General features: G+C 39.6%; 1 protein-coding gene across 2 annotated transcripts; it reads left to right on the forward strand.

Annotated features, from left to right (window-relative positions):
• The first annotated feature begins 781 nt into the window (after positions 1–781).
• Positions 782–9,937, forward strand: LOC133926897 (K(+) efflux antiporter 4-like). Of its 2 annotated transcripts, XM_062373057.1 has the most exons (20): positions 782–1,301; positions 1,544–1,587; positions 2,508–2,566; positions 2,676–2,748; positions 2,882–2,943; positions 3,052–3,127; positions 3,272–3,346; positions 4,014–4,085; positions 4,174–4,257; positions 4,656–4,724; positions 5,203–5,280; positions 5,530–5,618; positions 6,117–6,213; positions 6,332–6,385; positions 7,011–7,106; positions 7,544–7,732; positions 7,817–7,894; positions 8,343–8,387; positions 9,301–9,393; positions 9,480–9,937. In XM_062373057.1, the coding sequence occupies exons 1-20, from the start codon at positions 986–988 to the stop codon at positions 9,558–9,560; spliced, it is 1,830 nt and encodes a 609-aa protein (XP_062229041.1). In that variant the 5' UTR covers positions 782–985; the 3' UTR covers positions 9,561–9,937. The 2 variants fall into 2 exon arrangements, with proteins under 2 accessions (XP_062229041.1, XP_062229043.1); XM_062373059.1 differs by lacking the exons at positions 9,301–9,393; positions 9,480–9,937 and adding an exon at positions 8,478–8,492.
• Positions 9,938–15,503: the final 5,566 nt, after the last annotated feature.

Raw genomic sequence — 15,503 nt, forward strand, 5'->3', positions numbered from 1 at the left:
ATTGCTAGGTCGACGAGCTTTTGAACGCCCGCTTTAGTTAGGGAGGAGAGGTTACAGGGTAAGAGTGGTGTTGCATGGATGCTGAGCTTAGAGAAGGTCTGAGAGAGGCAGGCCAACCTAGCAGAGGAGGCGGACGGGGCGGTGAGGACGCCATCGGCCACAGGTTACATAGGGCAACCGGTGGGCAGTGTTAGCGGCAAGAGAGCACGAAAATGGATTGGTTAGCGTGACAACGGGTAGCAGGACCGGAGACGAGAGGAGATAGGCAGCGCAAGGGAGCAAGGTGCCATGTCAATGTGAAGGAGAGAGAATATGTATGAGTTGTTGGAGGAACAAGAAATGAGGGTGATCACGATGAAGATCTAAGGGTTTACTTTGTCGACTGAATAGACAAATAAATTCAATAGGCTGAACAATCGCATCCTCATAAACTAAATATTATTGACATACTACCTCTTTTTTTATTTGTCCTTTTTGACTTTTCACGGTATTCAAGATGTATTTTGGCTGCTACTTTTCATAATATTATATCAATATATACTAATAAAATTATATTTTTACGAAAGCTTTTCTAAAGACAAATTTAGTCACATAATTTCTATATATCCAGTCTTTATAGTTCCAAACATATTAGTGGTGAATGCATGGATTCTAAAAGAACAAATAAAAAAACGGAGATAGTAATTAACTAAACAACCATATGCAAATTGCCTAGTGAGTACCTAACTAACTCCATGCCAAAATAGCCTCTACAAATTGCCACCTCCACGCTGCGCCAGCACCCAGTCACACGCTTGGCTCGTCCCGGGCTTGCTCACCAACAAAGCAAGCGTCTCTCCCTCCCTAGCACGAGCGAGCGCGTGTGCGGTGTGCTCCTTTCCCCGACACGGGCTCACCCGGCTTCCAGAATCTAAACCCCACCCCGACCCCGACCCCGACCCCGACGCGCCGCCCGCTGCCCAACCAAACCCCTCCGCTGCCGGCGATGCTGACGCGTCGCCGCTGCCCGGGCTCTCTGCTGCTCCTCTGCGCCCTCCTCCTCGCGGCGGCCGTTGCATCCTCCTCCGCCGCGGTCGCGGCCGCCGGCAAGGGCGGCGACGAGGGCCGCGCGGGGAAGGAGGAAGCGGAGGCCGTGGCAGCGGGGGAGGGCGGAGACGGGGTGGCCGTGGCGGAGGCCGGCGGGGAGGTGGTGGCGCAGGGCAATGCGACGGCCAAGGACAAGGAGGGCAGCCTCGCCGACATGATCGACCGCGCGCTGGAAAAGGAGTTCCCCGAGTCCGAGGGCGAGCAGGGCGGCGGAGGTGCGTGGATCTGGGCCCCGGATCCCGCGCGCGATCCGCTTCAGGGTTCGCGGGCGCGGGATCTGGTTCTGAGGCGGGGTGGGTGGATGGTACGGTGGCTTGTGTCGGTGCCTCGGCGGCCGTACAGTTTAGATCTCGGTCTCGGTGGTTGGAGCGTTTGGGGATTGCTGGCATGGAGAATCGAGCGGGGGGTTGGGTTTGGACTGGATTGTGCTAACCTCCGCTTGCTCCGCTTCTTGCAGAGACGGACCCCGGCAGCTTCAACAACACGGTCGCTGAGAAGCAGGTGATTTCATCGGGTCATTTTGTTTTTGTGTTGTTATTTGTTTGCAGCAATCGTGAAGTTGGAATTTGTGTCTTGTCGGCTTCAGATTTGGGAGAATCACCCATAAATTGTCTGCTAAAATATGTGAATAGAACTGCTCATAGTTTTGGCCTTTCGGGAGTAGTTTAGATGTGGTCGCATTTCTGAAGGCTCATGTTTAGATTGGTTGGAGTTGGCATTTGAGCTGAGCTGTGGCTGACTCATTCACCTGAGAATCTGTGATAGTTATGATGGCTTAACACCATCTTTAGTGTATTGTAGTCTCCAAGCATTCAATGATCCATCCATGTATCATCATTATGTAGGTTTTGGACCTATTGACCCAGTATATGGCGTTCTGACTTAATGTGGTTTGGGGTTGACATATTCTAGTGCCTACAATAATACCTTGGACGGCTTTTATTGTACAAGACTTGATAATAATTAGTATATGTTTAGGGTGTAACTGACCTACTATATAAAGACAAAGATTAATACTTGTTTGTGGTGTGCTTACGCTGATATATAAAAATTTAGATTTGGATACACCCCTTTGTTTGATGTTTGATCTTCTACCTACTGGCTAAATATTGTTTGATTTTAGTACTTGCCAATTCCCATTAACACGATCTCAATTATTAATGTACTGGAGATTATATGAGGGGTCTTGGAAACTGTTGTGACACACATTTGGCTCAAGGAAAAAAAGTAACGTCTATTTCCTCAAACAACAACATAGTGGTCATTATTTTGATATTGTAGAACTTGAACCACATGTACTCTATATCTATGTAGCTGCAGTGCACTACGCAAATGTATGCTAGTATTTATAAAATGCTGGCGCTTATGCACCACAAATTTCTAATGCAAACTGCTCATCTTGTTCTGTATACTTGTACCAGGGAGTTCTTGAAACTGTGGCCAGAAGAGTAACAAAGAAGAATGAGACCAAAGACAATAAGTATGCCGCTAATCCACATTTCAATTTGTTTTCTTTGTTAGCTGAAGCTAATCTTAATTTTAAGAATCTGTAGTAGATCTTAAAATTTATGATCATCCATTTCCCCAAGGTCATTTCCATTTAAAGAGGTTTTCTTGGATCGATCCGAGCAAGAGGATGTTCCCACGCTGATTGATCGGAAGGTGCAAGCACTTAAAATGAGTGGAATTTCCTGTAAAGTTTCTGCATATGTACTATACATGTAGGCATAGTGTTGTGGACCTAGTGTTACCCTTTGTTTACTAATGTTCTGTGTTAACACAATCTTTAATCCAGGATAATGTTTTTATCATATCAAATCCAAAGTCAAAATACCCTGTGCTGCAGCTGGACCTTAGGTATGCTATCCAATTATTTGAGATGTATGCTATCCAATTATTTGAGATGATGAATGCAACTATCTCTTTTACATGGAAACATGATTTGTTGAATGTGGATTATTATAGGTTGATATCAGATCTTGTTGTTGTTATTGTCTCTGCTACATGTGGTGGAATTGCCTTTGCTTGCCTTGGGCAACCAGTGAGTACTCCATACTTTTATTTCCTCTAATTTCTACCTCATTATTAACAAAGGAAAACACAATTGACTTGGCTATTTGAATTTCGAAGTGACATGTTTTTAAAGGTTAAGCTACCTAAACCTACAATTCAAAATATTTTGCAGGTGATTACAGGCTATCTACTTGCAGGATCTATAATTGGCCCTGGAGGTTTTAGCTTTGTCAATGAAATGGTGCAAGTAAGGTGCTTTCACCTTTGTTGGTTGCTTTTCTTGACGCTTAATATGTATGGCTACCACAGTTAAATGAAACATGCATGCCCTTGGGCTCAATCATGTCACTGCTTGAGCAGGTAGCAAGTTCCTGCTGGTTCGGGTGTATGTAACTAGTTTTGACCATGGAAAATGGGAAATCTGTACCATTGATGCACTCCTGCATTTATGGTTTCGTACCCTATCGTAGTAGTGGTCTTGTGGGAGACCATTTTCTTAGCCATCAATAATTATTAGTTGCTCTTACTAAAAGATAGTTTTATAACCAAAAGGTGGTAGCTTTGGATCTTTTCTGTCTGTAGACTGCTATAGTACCCTGAAACTTCGATCTGGTCAAGGTTGAAGTGATAAATAGCTTTTGAACTATGAAGTGGCCTGTCTACTGGTGGTGAAATATATGTTTGCTGGCTGATATGGCCTCCCATCATCTTGCTCATAACATACTGAGAAACTTGGTCAGATATTTTCTAATTTGTTTATATGTGCTCAGTTTTTATACATGTATTTTGGAGCAACCCTACCAGTAATGCAGTGACAAAGTATATTTGTGAAAATTTTGCTTCTGATAAGGCATACCTGTGTGTATTTCATACACATAGATTTAATGTTTTTTTCTATGCCCTTTCTTTTCCAGGTTGAAACAGTAGCCCAGTTTGGTGTGATATTTCTCCTGTTTGCTTTGGGACTGGAGTTTTCTACAGCAAAAGTATTCTACTTTAGTGTTTTCTACATTCAGTAGGTAACACTATTGGCAGTTTGAAATTAACATATGTGGTGTTTTCATATTTCCTCAGCTTCGAGTTGTTCGCGCGGTTGCTGTTCTCGGAGGATTGCTCCAAATTATGTTATTTATGTTCCTTTGTGGTATTCTGGCTACAGTATGTTTCCTTTGTTCTCTATGTCATGATTTCTACTTCAGAGCTGATTGTTTCTTGCGTAAAGTTAGTTCTCACATTTCTAAGGGGGAACATTGGGATCTATTATTCTTTGTATTGTATGTCTAAACATCTAATTTTTTATTATTGATCCATAAATTTGGTGCAACCTTAACTTATTTGAACATATAGCCAGTTAGTGTGTAGAAACCATAATGTGCCATAGATGTAGCCAAGTCGAAAGCTTTCTAGAGTTGGGCTTTCCAGCGTTCTTGTGAAGCATATTTGATGCATTTTAGCCTGTTATCTGGTTTTGTTTATTTCTAGGATTATATTGCCTTGATTTCTAATTTGGGAGTCAAAAAACATGGCTGACAGATTGTTTTAATGTTTAATTTCAGCTTTGTGGAGGCAAAACAAAGGAAGGTGTTTTTGTTGGCGTTCTTCTTTCGATGTCTTCAACGGCTGTGGTAAGCTTTAAACATTGGAAGGTTCAACTCTGTAGATTTTGTTGTCTCTCATACAAGCTAACAATTCATCTGGCACTGTGTCAATCAGTTTTGCCTCTCTTTACTGTTCTTTACAGCCCAGTAATTTGGTCCTATCTGTAATAATAACTAAAGCACCCCCACCCCGTGCGACCCCATCATTATAAGTAAATGGCTACCTCCCAATTTTGCTGTACCATGGGCATCGTGCCACATTCTCTCTAGCCTACCCCAACTTGCTTGGGACAAAGGCTTTGTTGTTGTTTTGTTGTAAATGAACTGATTCTTTGTGTTTTCTGTTGTAAACATTGCCTAGATTTGGTATATGATGTTTGGCCCTTGTATTTGCAGTACGCTTATGCCCATGCTGTACATGTCACATCACCTATTCATTTTTAATGCTGCCAGTGTTGCCTCTTGGTTATCTGGTTGTTCAATAAATCTGTATTTTTGTATGTAGGTTTTGAAATTTCTAATGGAAAGAAACAGTATCAATGCTCTTCATGGTCAAGTTACAGTTGGCACCCTCATACTGCAGGTATCTAATTTCTTTATCTTTTGTATTGGCATAGTTTCTCAACTTTTCTTTCATGATGTTTTCCGCAATTTTTTCCATTCTTCTGTGTAAATAGCCTAATATGGGTGCATTTGTAAATAAGCGTAATGGTATGTCCTACTTTTTTTAAATATGGTATGCAGTTTTTAAGAATTGAATGACTTTAAAATGAATTTAACTGGGTTTTAATATGAGATATCTCAGTATTGTAATAACATCCCTTTCCCTCAGGATTGTGCTGTTGGCCTTCTGTTTGCGCTTCTTCCAATTTTGAGTGGCACATCAGGTCTTCTTCATGGAGTTGCATCAATGACAAAGTCGTACGTGCAGCATTTAATCCCTCCTTTTCCCTGACATACTTTATTTATGTTAAACTTCCAATTCATTAGCAGGACTTGAATAATGTACCCACAAGAGTAATGCTTCCACAGTAAATTCATTTGATCTCAACATGTTAAGGGCAGGTCCACTTGAGACAACAGTCCTTAGTTTAAGAGTCTATGACCTGTTTTATATTGTTCATTTCAAATTACTAGTTGTGTTGCTTTTCAAATTACTAATTATATTGCCTGTTATATATATATATATATACACACACACACACATACATACATACATATACATGTATGTACATACATACATACATATATGTGTGTGTGTGTGTGTGTACACACATACATATACATGTACATACATACATACATATATGTGTGTGTGTGTGTGTACACACACACACACACAACTGCGAGCCTGTTGAAATATTCTAGGATATAATCAGTTATTGGATTAAATTTTGATGATACAAAACCTCTTCTCAGGCTGGTGGTACTGATAACATTCCTGGCCATTCTCTCTATCCTCTCCCGTACCGGTGTTCCTTGGTTTCTTAAGCTGATGATAAGTCTTTCATCCCAGGTAAAATTTATTTCCGGAAGAAAGCAGTGCATGAGCTGTTACTTTATATTGCCTTTTAATCTCTAGAACATTCCTTTGCCATGATAGTAATGTTCTGGTTACTCTGCATTTCACACAGACAAATGAACTATACCAGCTGGCAGCGGTTGCATTCTGCTTGTTATTTGCTTGGGTGAGTTTTTACTTCATGCTGTTTGGTATTTAGTATGAAATTGTAATGTGCAGTAACATAGAAAAATAATTTTATTTATGTACTGCAACTGCGAGTAAGAGCTTACATGTGCTATAACCTGGCAAAAAGTAGTGTTTTAAATGAATCAGTAAAGAAGGGGCTCACTTTGTACGAAAACCAGATAGAATATAACGAAGTAACTTCTGAACTCCAAATTCATCTTAGCTTATGAATTTGGTGATATTTAGTATGAAATTGTAATGTGCAGTAACATAGAAAAATAATTTTATTTATGTACTGCGACTGCAAGTAAGAGCTTACATGTGCTATAACCTGGCAAAAAGTAATGCTTTAAATGAATCAGTAAAGAAGGGCTGAGAATGTTCACTTTGTACGAAAACCAGATAGAATATAACGAAGTAACTTCTGAACTCCAAATTCATCTTAGCTTATGAATTTGGTGATAATTTTTCTCAGTTATTTGAAGTTGTTACTTTGCTTTTTCAGCCTTCACCAACCATTTCATTCTTTAGTTGCCTTTGTTTGTTTACTCACAAATCTTTTAGATGTATCTCAATTCTCAAATTTTCTATTATTCATATGTGGCTGTCCTTCTATGATGCAGTGTAGTGATAAGTTGGGCCTGAGTCTTGAGTTGGGTTCATTTGCAGCTGGAGTTATGATATCAACGACAGATCTTGCACAGCATACGCTTGAACAAGTAATTTCTTACCTATATCGTGTACACTCCCCCCCCCCCCCCCCCCAGTTTTTCGAACTCACAAGGGAAACTAGTACTCCCTCCGTTCAAGAATACAAGGCGTATTTTGTTTTGGCTCGGTATTCAAAGTTAGACTTCGACCATTGTTTTCTTATAAAACATATAGTTTACAGCTACAAAACCAATAGTGTGAAAGCATTTTGAAATATGAATCTAATTGTATAATTTTTATACACTAAACATACTTCTAATTTGACTAATTGTTGGTCAAATATATAAAGTTTGACTTTTTCAAAACAAAATATGCCTTGTATTCTTGAACGGAGAAAGTATATAGTTTGATCTTTCTTTTACCTCTTAAGCCAAATTCATAGCTAAACTTTTGTAGCTAGTAATTCATTATATGTTCTCTTATTTCAGGCTTGTTCTTTCTGCAGATTGAACCTATTCGCAACTTTTTTGCCGCTCTTTTCCTTGCTAGCATTGGGATGCTAATTAATGTTCATTTCCTGTGGAACCATGTGGATATACTCCTTGCAGCTGTAATCTTGGTGATAACTGTAAAGACATTTATTGTTGCTATAGTTGTCAAAGGGTTTGGCTATAGCAACAAAACATCTCTTCTTGTAAGTCTTTTTGATATCTGCTTGAGTGCACTCGCATCTGCCAGTGCTCATGTGGTCACACTTAACTTTGTGGTTCCTCAATAGGTTGGCATGTCTCTTGCACAAATAGGAGAGTTTGCTTTTGTTCTCCTTAGCCGTGCTTCAAGCATCCATCTGATTGAGGTTATTACTCAACATTTTGTTCCATTTTTATGTTGTACCAAGCTGAAATGCACCATGGTTGTCTATGCTGCTTTGTAGTCCTATAGTACCCTTTAGTTCTGGTTTCTCACAGCTCCCATCTTTTGCTTCTGTAGTAGTCAATAGTAGATGTCTTGTGCTAAGAATTGAAAACCATGGAGACCTTACGACTTACGTTAATGCATAACTATTTCAGTAATACTGTCTTGTTACTTTTATAAGCACTGATATGCCATAAATAAACTTCAGATGACTAATTTTAACTTAAATATTTCTAAAGCACATGAATCTTTGATATTTTAAATATTCATTGTGTTTCGCAGCATAGTTTGTTGGTACTAGTCCTTGTTTGGTTCCCCCAGCCCCAAATACTACTGCTTTTCAATTTTAATTGGTATGTACATCTGATATCTGTATTGCTTTTCTACAGGGCAAGCTATACCTGCTTCTTCTTGGAACTACTGCGCTTAGCTTGGTAGCTACCTTATCTCCATTCATTTGAAGCTATACAGTACAATCTCGATATACAATAATATTCAAAATTGCAGCTCAAATGAGATTACAGTTTTTTTAGGTAATGTCACTCAAGGGGAGGGTGTTTTCTAGAAATTCCAATCCGAAGATTGAATTCATGAAATGCCACTCAGAGGAATGAAATTACCCCAAAATGCCATAGTTAAAATTCTTTCTGGATTTTTGGCTATTGTTCCATTTTTCACCTGGCGAAATCACCCACGTGCTCATTTGGGTCAGTTTGCCTGGCTTGAGCTGTCACAGCTGCTTGTACATGCCAGCATGGTTTAATCTTAGCCAACACTAATACACTAGTAAGTCAGAAATTCCACCAAAATTGATCAGATTCTGTGTGCTGAAATTTCAAAAGTTTTCCAATGGTAGTGTATATGTGCATTAGTATCTCTGGTTGCTTTGTAGTTTTTGTATATTTTATTCTAAGAAATACTAGCTTGCAGCCTTTGTTTGTCAATGAACACTCTAGTGTTTGGTTCTGCACCAAATGCAAATGTTCATTAGAGTATATCATAAAAATATTACTCCAATCCTAACATTGTTGACTTCAGAATCCATACCTCTAGGCACCCAAGCCACACACATAAAGCATACTGACCTATAGGGGCATATTGGTCATTTCATTGGTCCACGGGCCTGGGGATTGTAACATGGTTAGACAGGCAAAAAGCCTAGAAATTAAGGGTAGCACTTTGTGATGATTTCACTTGTTTAACTGGCAATTCGTGAATACCACTCTTCTAAGTGGAATTCCCTCAAAAATCCTGAAAAGAAGATGATCACTAGACCTACATTTTAGACATTTGATTCATGCTATCCTCTACACTTGATGACCCTGGATCTTGTGTCTACCTCTGCAGGTGACAACACCTCTGCTATTCAAAATGATCCCAGCAGTGGTCCACCTTGGGGTTCTTTTGAGATGGTTTTCTGTTGATAGCAATCAAGTGGAGGTACACGTTCATATCAACTGAGTTATCTATCGCTTGTTTTACTTTGGAAATGGTTGCCAATCAATTCATCGGTTCCTCCTTTTCAGTTGGTCCTGAAAAATGATGTCCTCCGCATAGATAGCGGCAAGCGCATAAATTTGATAGTCCAAGGCTCACATGACTCATGACACAAACTCTGTAAAGTGTTTTCACATGTACTGAAGAGTTTGTAGCACATATACAAGGTAGGGTGGAGGCAAAAAAAACTCAGATCTCGCTCCAGGGGTGCGAGATCAATCCTTCCCCATCATAGCAACTGCAAGAGCAACAGAATTTGCCAAGTTTGGGAGAGCAGCATGTCTTGGCTTATTTGCGCGGTGAGTGGCTATCGACCCCAAACGAGGGTTCTGTAACATAAGAACGTATGCTGATTAATTGATTGGATTAACATGATAGGATTTAGGCCTGATCATTATGTCATTGTATTCATTCAGCAAAAGTGTGTACCATCACAAAACGGAAGTGTGTACTACGATATCCATCTCATAACGAATTTTGTTGTATAGCCACAGTTCGTCATTGCCTTATTTCCCGGTGCTCTTCTGCTCAATTTGAGCCACACCTGGTGCTACTGGTGCAACATGTTAGCACCGTGGTTGTAACAACACTTAAGTTGGGCATGCATATGTATGTACATCTTTGAGCAAATCACACGAATTCCATGCTCTATGTCATGTAGAAAAACACAGATATATTGGTTAGTGGATATACCAAAATGTTGTTTAATAGTTCTGTTGATGCGAAAAGTAATCATGTTAAATACTAAGCACATTGTGTGCAATATCTGGCGGACAGTACAAAGGATACTATAGTTGTGGTATTATGTCGTTAGATCTTTGTCATCACGTACACTTAGGAGGTTTATTTTTGATCTTGAGATAAAAAATATGTAGCAATGTAGATTGAAAAAGAGAATAAGATTATATGAACTAAACAAAAGAGATAAAAAACGAAAGCTAATGTAAATTATGTTTGATTGGTTGATGATTTTCAATTAGTCATAAACCTCTCATATTTATATGACGGTATGTCTTAACCGTAAGAGATCAGGACTCTTAAATCACACCGAACAAGATTTACAGATACGATTCGACTATACCACGTCACCTGATTTTCAAACTTTCTATAACTAACATATCTTTTTAATGTAGTTCTATCTTTTTGGATTTGACTACATACTCAATTCGAATATTTGCTCGCGTACTACCTTCTCGATCCAACTACCTGCTTAGAGACCAATTGCTCGATGTATCCATCTATTCGAATCCATCCAGTTCTTCCACCTGTTCAGAGACCAACTGCTGAAATTCACCGCGATTGGTGATCGACTGGTTATGGTCACCTGGTCGGTGGTCACTAGTCGCCTGGACAGTGGTCGCCTGGTCGCTGGATATGGTCACTGGTCGTGGTCACCTCTCACGTATTCGACTAGGTCCAACAATATTCCATTGAGCCGATAATCATCGTAATGGCCACTATAGATGCCAAATCCTGTCATCAACACATGCCTCCTGTTTTTTGGCAAAGCTTGCATGCAAAAATTAAACCTAACTCTCAAGTTTGACTACAAGCCTAAAATGATTACTACTTAAACACCGGCTCTTATTCCCTCGGGCGACAAAAACAATTCATATTCCTAGTTTAGATATCCCTTTGAGCATACTAATATAACCGAAATAAAAAGTTCTAACTAATGTTTCGACTTTTAATACATAATAACAATATTCTAGATGTGACTTTAATCACCAATCACATACATCCCCTTTTGGATTACATCCAGCTAGAATATGAAGACTCATAAAGCGGCATACAAGGACTATACCTAGTCCATAATGGATATTCAAACATACCTAGATAAGGAGCCAATAGCATCTGTATTGGTTGAATAGATGATAAAAAGTGATGATATGGTTGCCAATGATTTTGGTACCCATATGCAGACTTTTGACATTGTAATTGCCTTTTGGATCCCCATGCCTGACCAAGATCACGTTGATTAGCTTTTTCATCTTCACGCTTGTCCTGAAGTTGTTTGGATGTCAACTTCGGCTTTGTCTTTTGGGTGGCTTCAATAATTGATGTTTGAATATTAGTTTCACACTTTTTGCTACCCTTAGGGACCTAAATCATCTTCCTCTCTTTCAACTTTTGTGTGCAAGGTTGCTGCTACAATCTTCCCTTTTGTGGATATGACAAACCGAGTGAACACCGTATCGGCTGTGGCTTTGCATCAGGCAGCATAGACACTCCCGTTCCTTTTTTATGCACATTCAAATTTCTTTTGGCCAAACCTACTGCTTTTGCATTGCTCCTGGCTGAACTCACATTATCATTGCCTCTCTGTTCAGCCCGTATACTAGTCTGGACATCATCAACACTCTTGTGACCAGCTCCCGCCATTGTTTTGTTATCATCACCAGCAACCAGGACAACAATACTAACTAGTTTTTTACATTCCTTTAAATCAGCTGACTCCCCATTTGCATAAGTAGCAATTATATTTATCGTATATCCTTCAACCCATTTGCCTTGCACAATAACAGACCTTGCAGCAACATCAATCGGCCTTTCCTCCTTTCCAACTAAATCAGATTGCCCATCAGAATTACCACTATCCTTGACGCTATACACTTTTCTAACTACTTTATTCTCTCGTTTATTATTAGACCGATTTCTTTGATAAAAAAGGTTATTGTTAGGATATGATGATTTATCGAACAGGAGTCCCCTTGGCGACACCCATCTCGAATGAAAGGAAGTAGAATACATTTGAGGTGGTGACATTCCGTTAAAACCCCATGTCGGGCAAGGGGGAAACACGGCTGGATAATACCTCCAAGGCATGGGCATTGTCGACCTGTATATCGGAAACATAACCTCTTCATTGGCACTCTTCTGTTGATAGCATTGACCGCCAAATTCTTGCTTTGATGATGATCTCGGCCTTTTGAAATTATTAAACTGACTAGCACTTACCTTATCGGTCTTGTCCTTCTCATACTTAGCCAGAAGCTCTTTGAATGTAGTCTTTGACCTTTTAATCATGTTCATATCACTGTTCTTGTTATTATTAACTTTCTGTCTACCAACCTCTGGCTTTTTTTATTTGACTTCTTCAGCTTAGCCCTCTCACGCCCCTCACAACTTGGTGTTCATATTGACTTGCGACCTTCCAGAGTATTTTCAATTTGCACATTTCCCAAAAGATCCTCATTCTCTCCTGAAGGCCTTGGATGTTCCTCTCTAATAACAATATCCCTGTATTTTGTAGACTCAGCCTGAGATGGCCGAACTAGGACACTTTTACTCTCAAGTTTGATCATGTCGATGGGAAATGACTGAGTACCTTGCATCTTTGGACTTTCAATAAATTCAATCGTATTTCATCAGCTGATTGATCCTTGCCCAATATCTTAGAATTATCTTTCATCACACTGACATGGGTATCTATAAATTCCTTCAGCATTGGCTTTGTATCTCTAAATCTGAAATAATCACAAAACTTATGCCCTATTCGTGACCAAGTGTAGACCGAGTTTAGAACAATTAAAGTAACCCACACAAATGCAGTGCTTGACAAAGATGATGGAAATAATTCTAACTTTAATATATCGCTATTGCCGGCCTCTTCATATGGCGAAATAACTTGGCTGGCAAACTCCACCATGATTCTATTATCCTTACTCGTGAATTTGCAAGCTCTAGTACTTCAAATCCTCACAGGTATGGGATCACATTATCATGATTAGAGTATGGTCTTTTGCATATGGATATTACCTTATCAAGTTATATCCCAAATTCCCTTGCAACACACTATCAATTTGTTTGTTAACACCTCTATGCTATACACACGGTTTGACTTCAAGCAGCAAGAGTATTTCTTTTTTACTTTTAGAAACATCCAAACTATTCCTCTGTTTGGTTGTAGCTTTGTTATTACTTTGCTCCAGCAAGTATCTAAACTATTATCATGCTTAACTATTATGTCTTGTTTCGTAACACTAGGGTTTGAAACTGAACCAAACTGTTGTTCGGTTATTATAATCAACAATTCCCTTTCATTATGCTTAACAACCAACAAATCTTCTTCCTTAGTAGTTACTGACATCTTTTCCTTTTCACTAACCGTCTGTTCGTATGCAATAGTAATCGGCTTTTCGATATTTGTACTCAAACCTGATTGTTTGTTTAGATTGCCTTCTTTACCCAATCTTTCAGAATCATTAAGCATAGTATCACCAATAAATGTATCTATTGAAACTATAGAATTAGATAACGTACTTGCAGATTGTACCTCTTGTAGCACGGTGTCGATGGATGAAAACTCCTTTATCTTAACGACACCTTGCTTTGTTTTCCGATAGCATGAAAGCAGCTTCTTCCATTGTTCTTGTAATTCTGCTTCAATCGCACTATGTCTTCCTTCAGATAATTCATCAAGCGTGGACATGTTGCCATTACTGATGTCAGCTATACTCATGGGTACGATCGAAACGCCTTTATCTGTGACAGACAAATTAGAAACAATAGCTAGTCTTTGTTCCTTCGAGCTTGAATTTGGCTCTTCATATGACGAAGCCCAAACTCCTTTTCTCATATCAAATTGCCCAACCCTAGCCAAATTCACTATTTTAGCACTGTTCAAGCTAGGCATATGTCCGGTTGTATGTATTGTTTCAGTAACACTATTGCAACTAGAATTTCCTTCATATTGCTCCAGCCCAATACGCCACAGTGTTGCTTGCAGGTCCATACATGTTTGCTTATTTTTTGTTTATTCGGCTATAGTTCGAAACCGAAGTGGAAGCATTAAGTGCAGCACATAACTGTGGTGTTTCATAACTTTGGGGCTGCATATATGTAGTATTTTGCAAAGGAGCCCTAAAATTTGCTTGCGGCAATGACTCGTATGGAATAGCGGAACCTGTGGTAATGTATAATGCACAACATAGGTTGCAGCATGGTATGAAGGTGTATGTACGCTTGCAAATTCTTAGCAACTCGGCTATAACTCGTAACTGAGACATATGTATTAGGTGCTTGTGTATTTACTGACTCAACTACTCGGCCATCACTAGCTGAATATGTGTCCAAGTTAAGTGAATATTGCGATGCAACCTGTGGTCTAGTTGGCCTACCATAAGTATTTGAATCGCTAATATCATTCTGGCCATATATATTGTTCATCGGTGTAACTCGTTGCATAAACACGTTAGACGAAAACATTGCCGATAAATTAATATGTAAACTTCCTTATTGCATGGTATCAATATTACCAGCAAATAGCGGCTCAAAATAATTTGCCGAATTCATCATCTCAATTTGGCCATGTTGATAATTCATCGACACTCTAGTTTGTGATGTCCTAAGGGTGTAAGCATTGCCGATGAGCTGGGAATCACATAATCATGTTTGCATGTTACCAAAAGAATTAATATTTGGAGTACTAACATCATGTAATAGGAGTTGTCTCTGACGTTGCTCATCTGGTACTTGAAACATTAAAGCTCTAACATGGCTAGATAAATCTAAACCCTCAACCATTCTTTTGCAATGTTTAGCCACAACAGTACCAACTAATTGATCAACCATAGCTTTGGTACGTGTGCTACTTACGTTGGGTTGTACCTCAGGCTTGGTGCAGATAGATGGCAGTGCCGTTACCATGAGCACAGATGTAACAATGCTCCCTTGATTATTTTTTGGCTAGATTGATTATAGCCGAAAGCTTTGATTCCCCAGCGGAGTTGCCAAAAAAGTGTGTTGACGGGAAAAAATGTCACGCCAAACACCGAGCACCTCGTGTGCAATATCCGGTGAGCAACGCCCAAGATGCCCTGGTCGTGGCACTACGTCGTCGAACCTTCATCGTCACCTATGCTCGGGAGGAATCCTGTCGGAGCGTGGATGGCCGACGACTTGTCTTTGGTCATCGAGATCAAGAATAGGTAGCGATTGAAAAAGAGAATGAGACTATAGGAGCTAGGCAAAAGAGAAAAAAAATGAAAGGTAATATAAATTGTGTTGATTGATTGTTTGATGATTCTCAATCGGCCATGATCCTCTCATAT

This window comes from Phragmites australis, chromosome 8 (genome assembly GCF_958298935.1).
Source record: "Phragmites australis chromosome 8, lpPhrAust1.1, whole genome shotgun sequence".
Classification (NCBI taxonomy): domain Eukaryota; kingdom Viridiplantae; phylum Streptophyta; class Magnoliopsida; order Poales; family Poaceae; genus Phragmites; species Phragmites australis.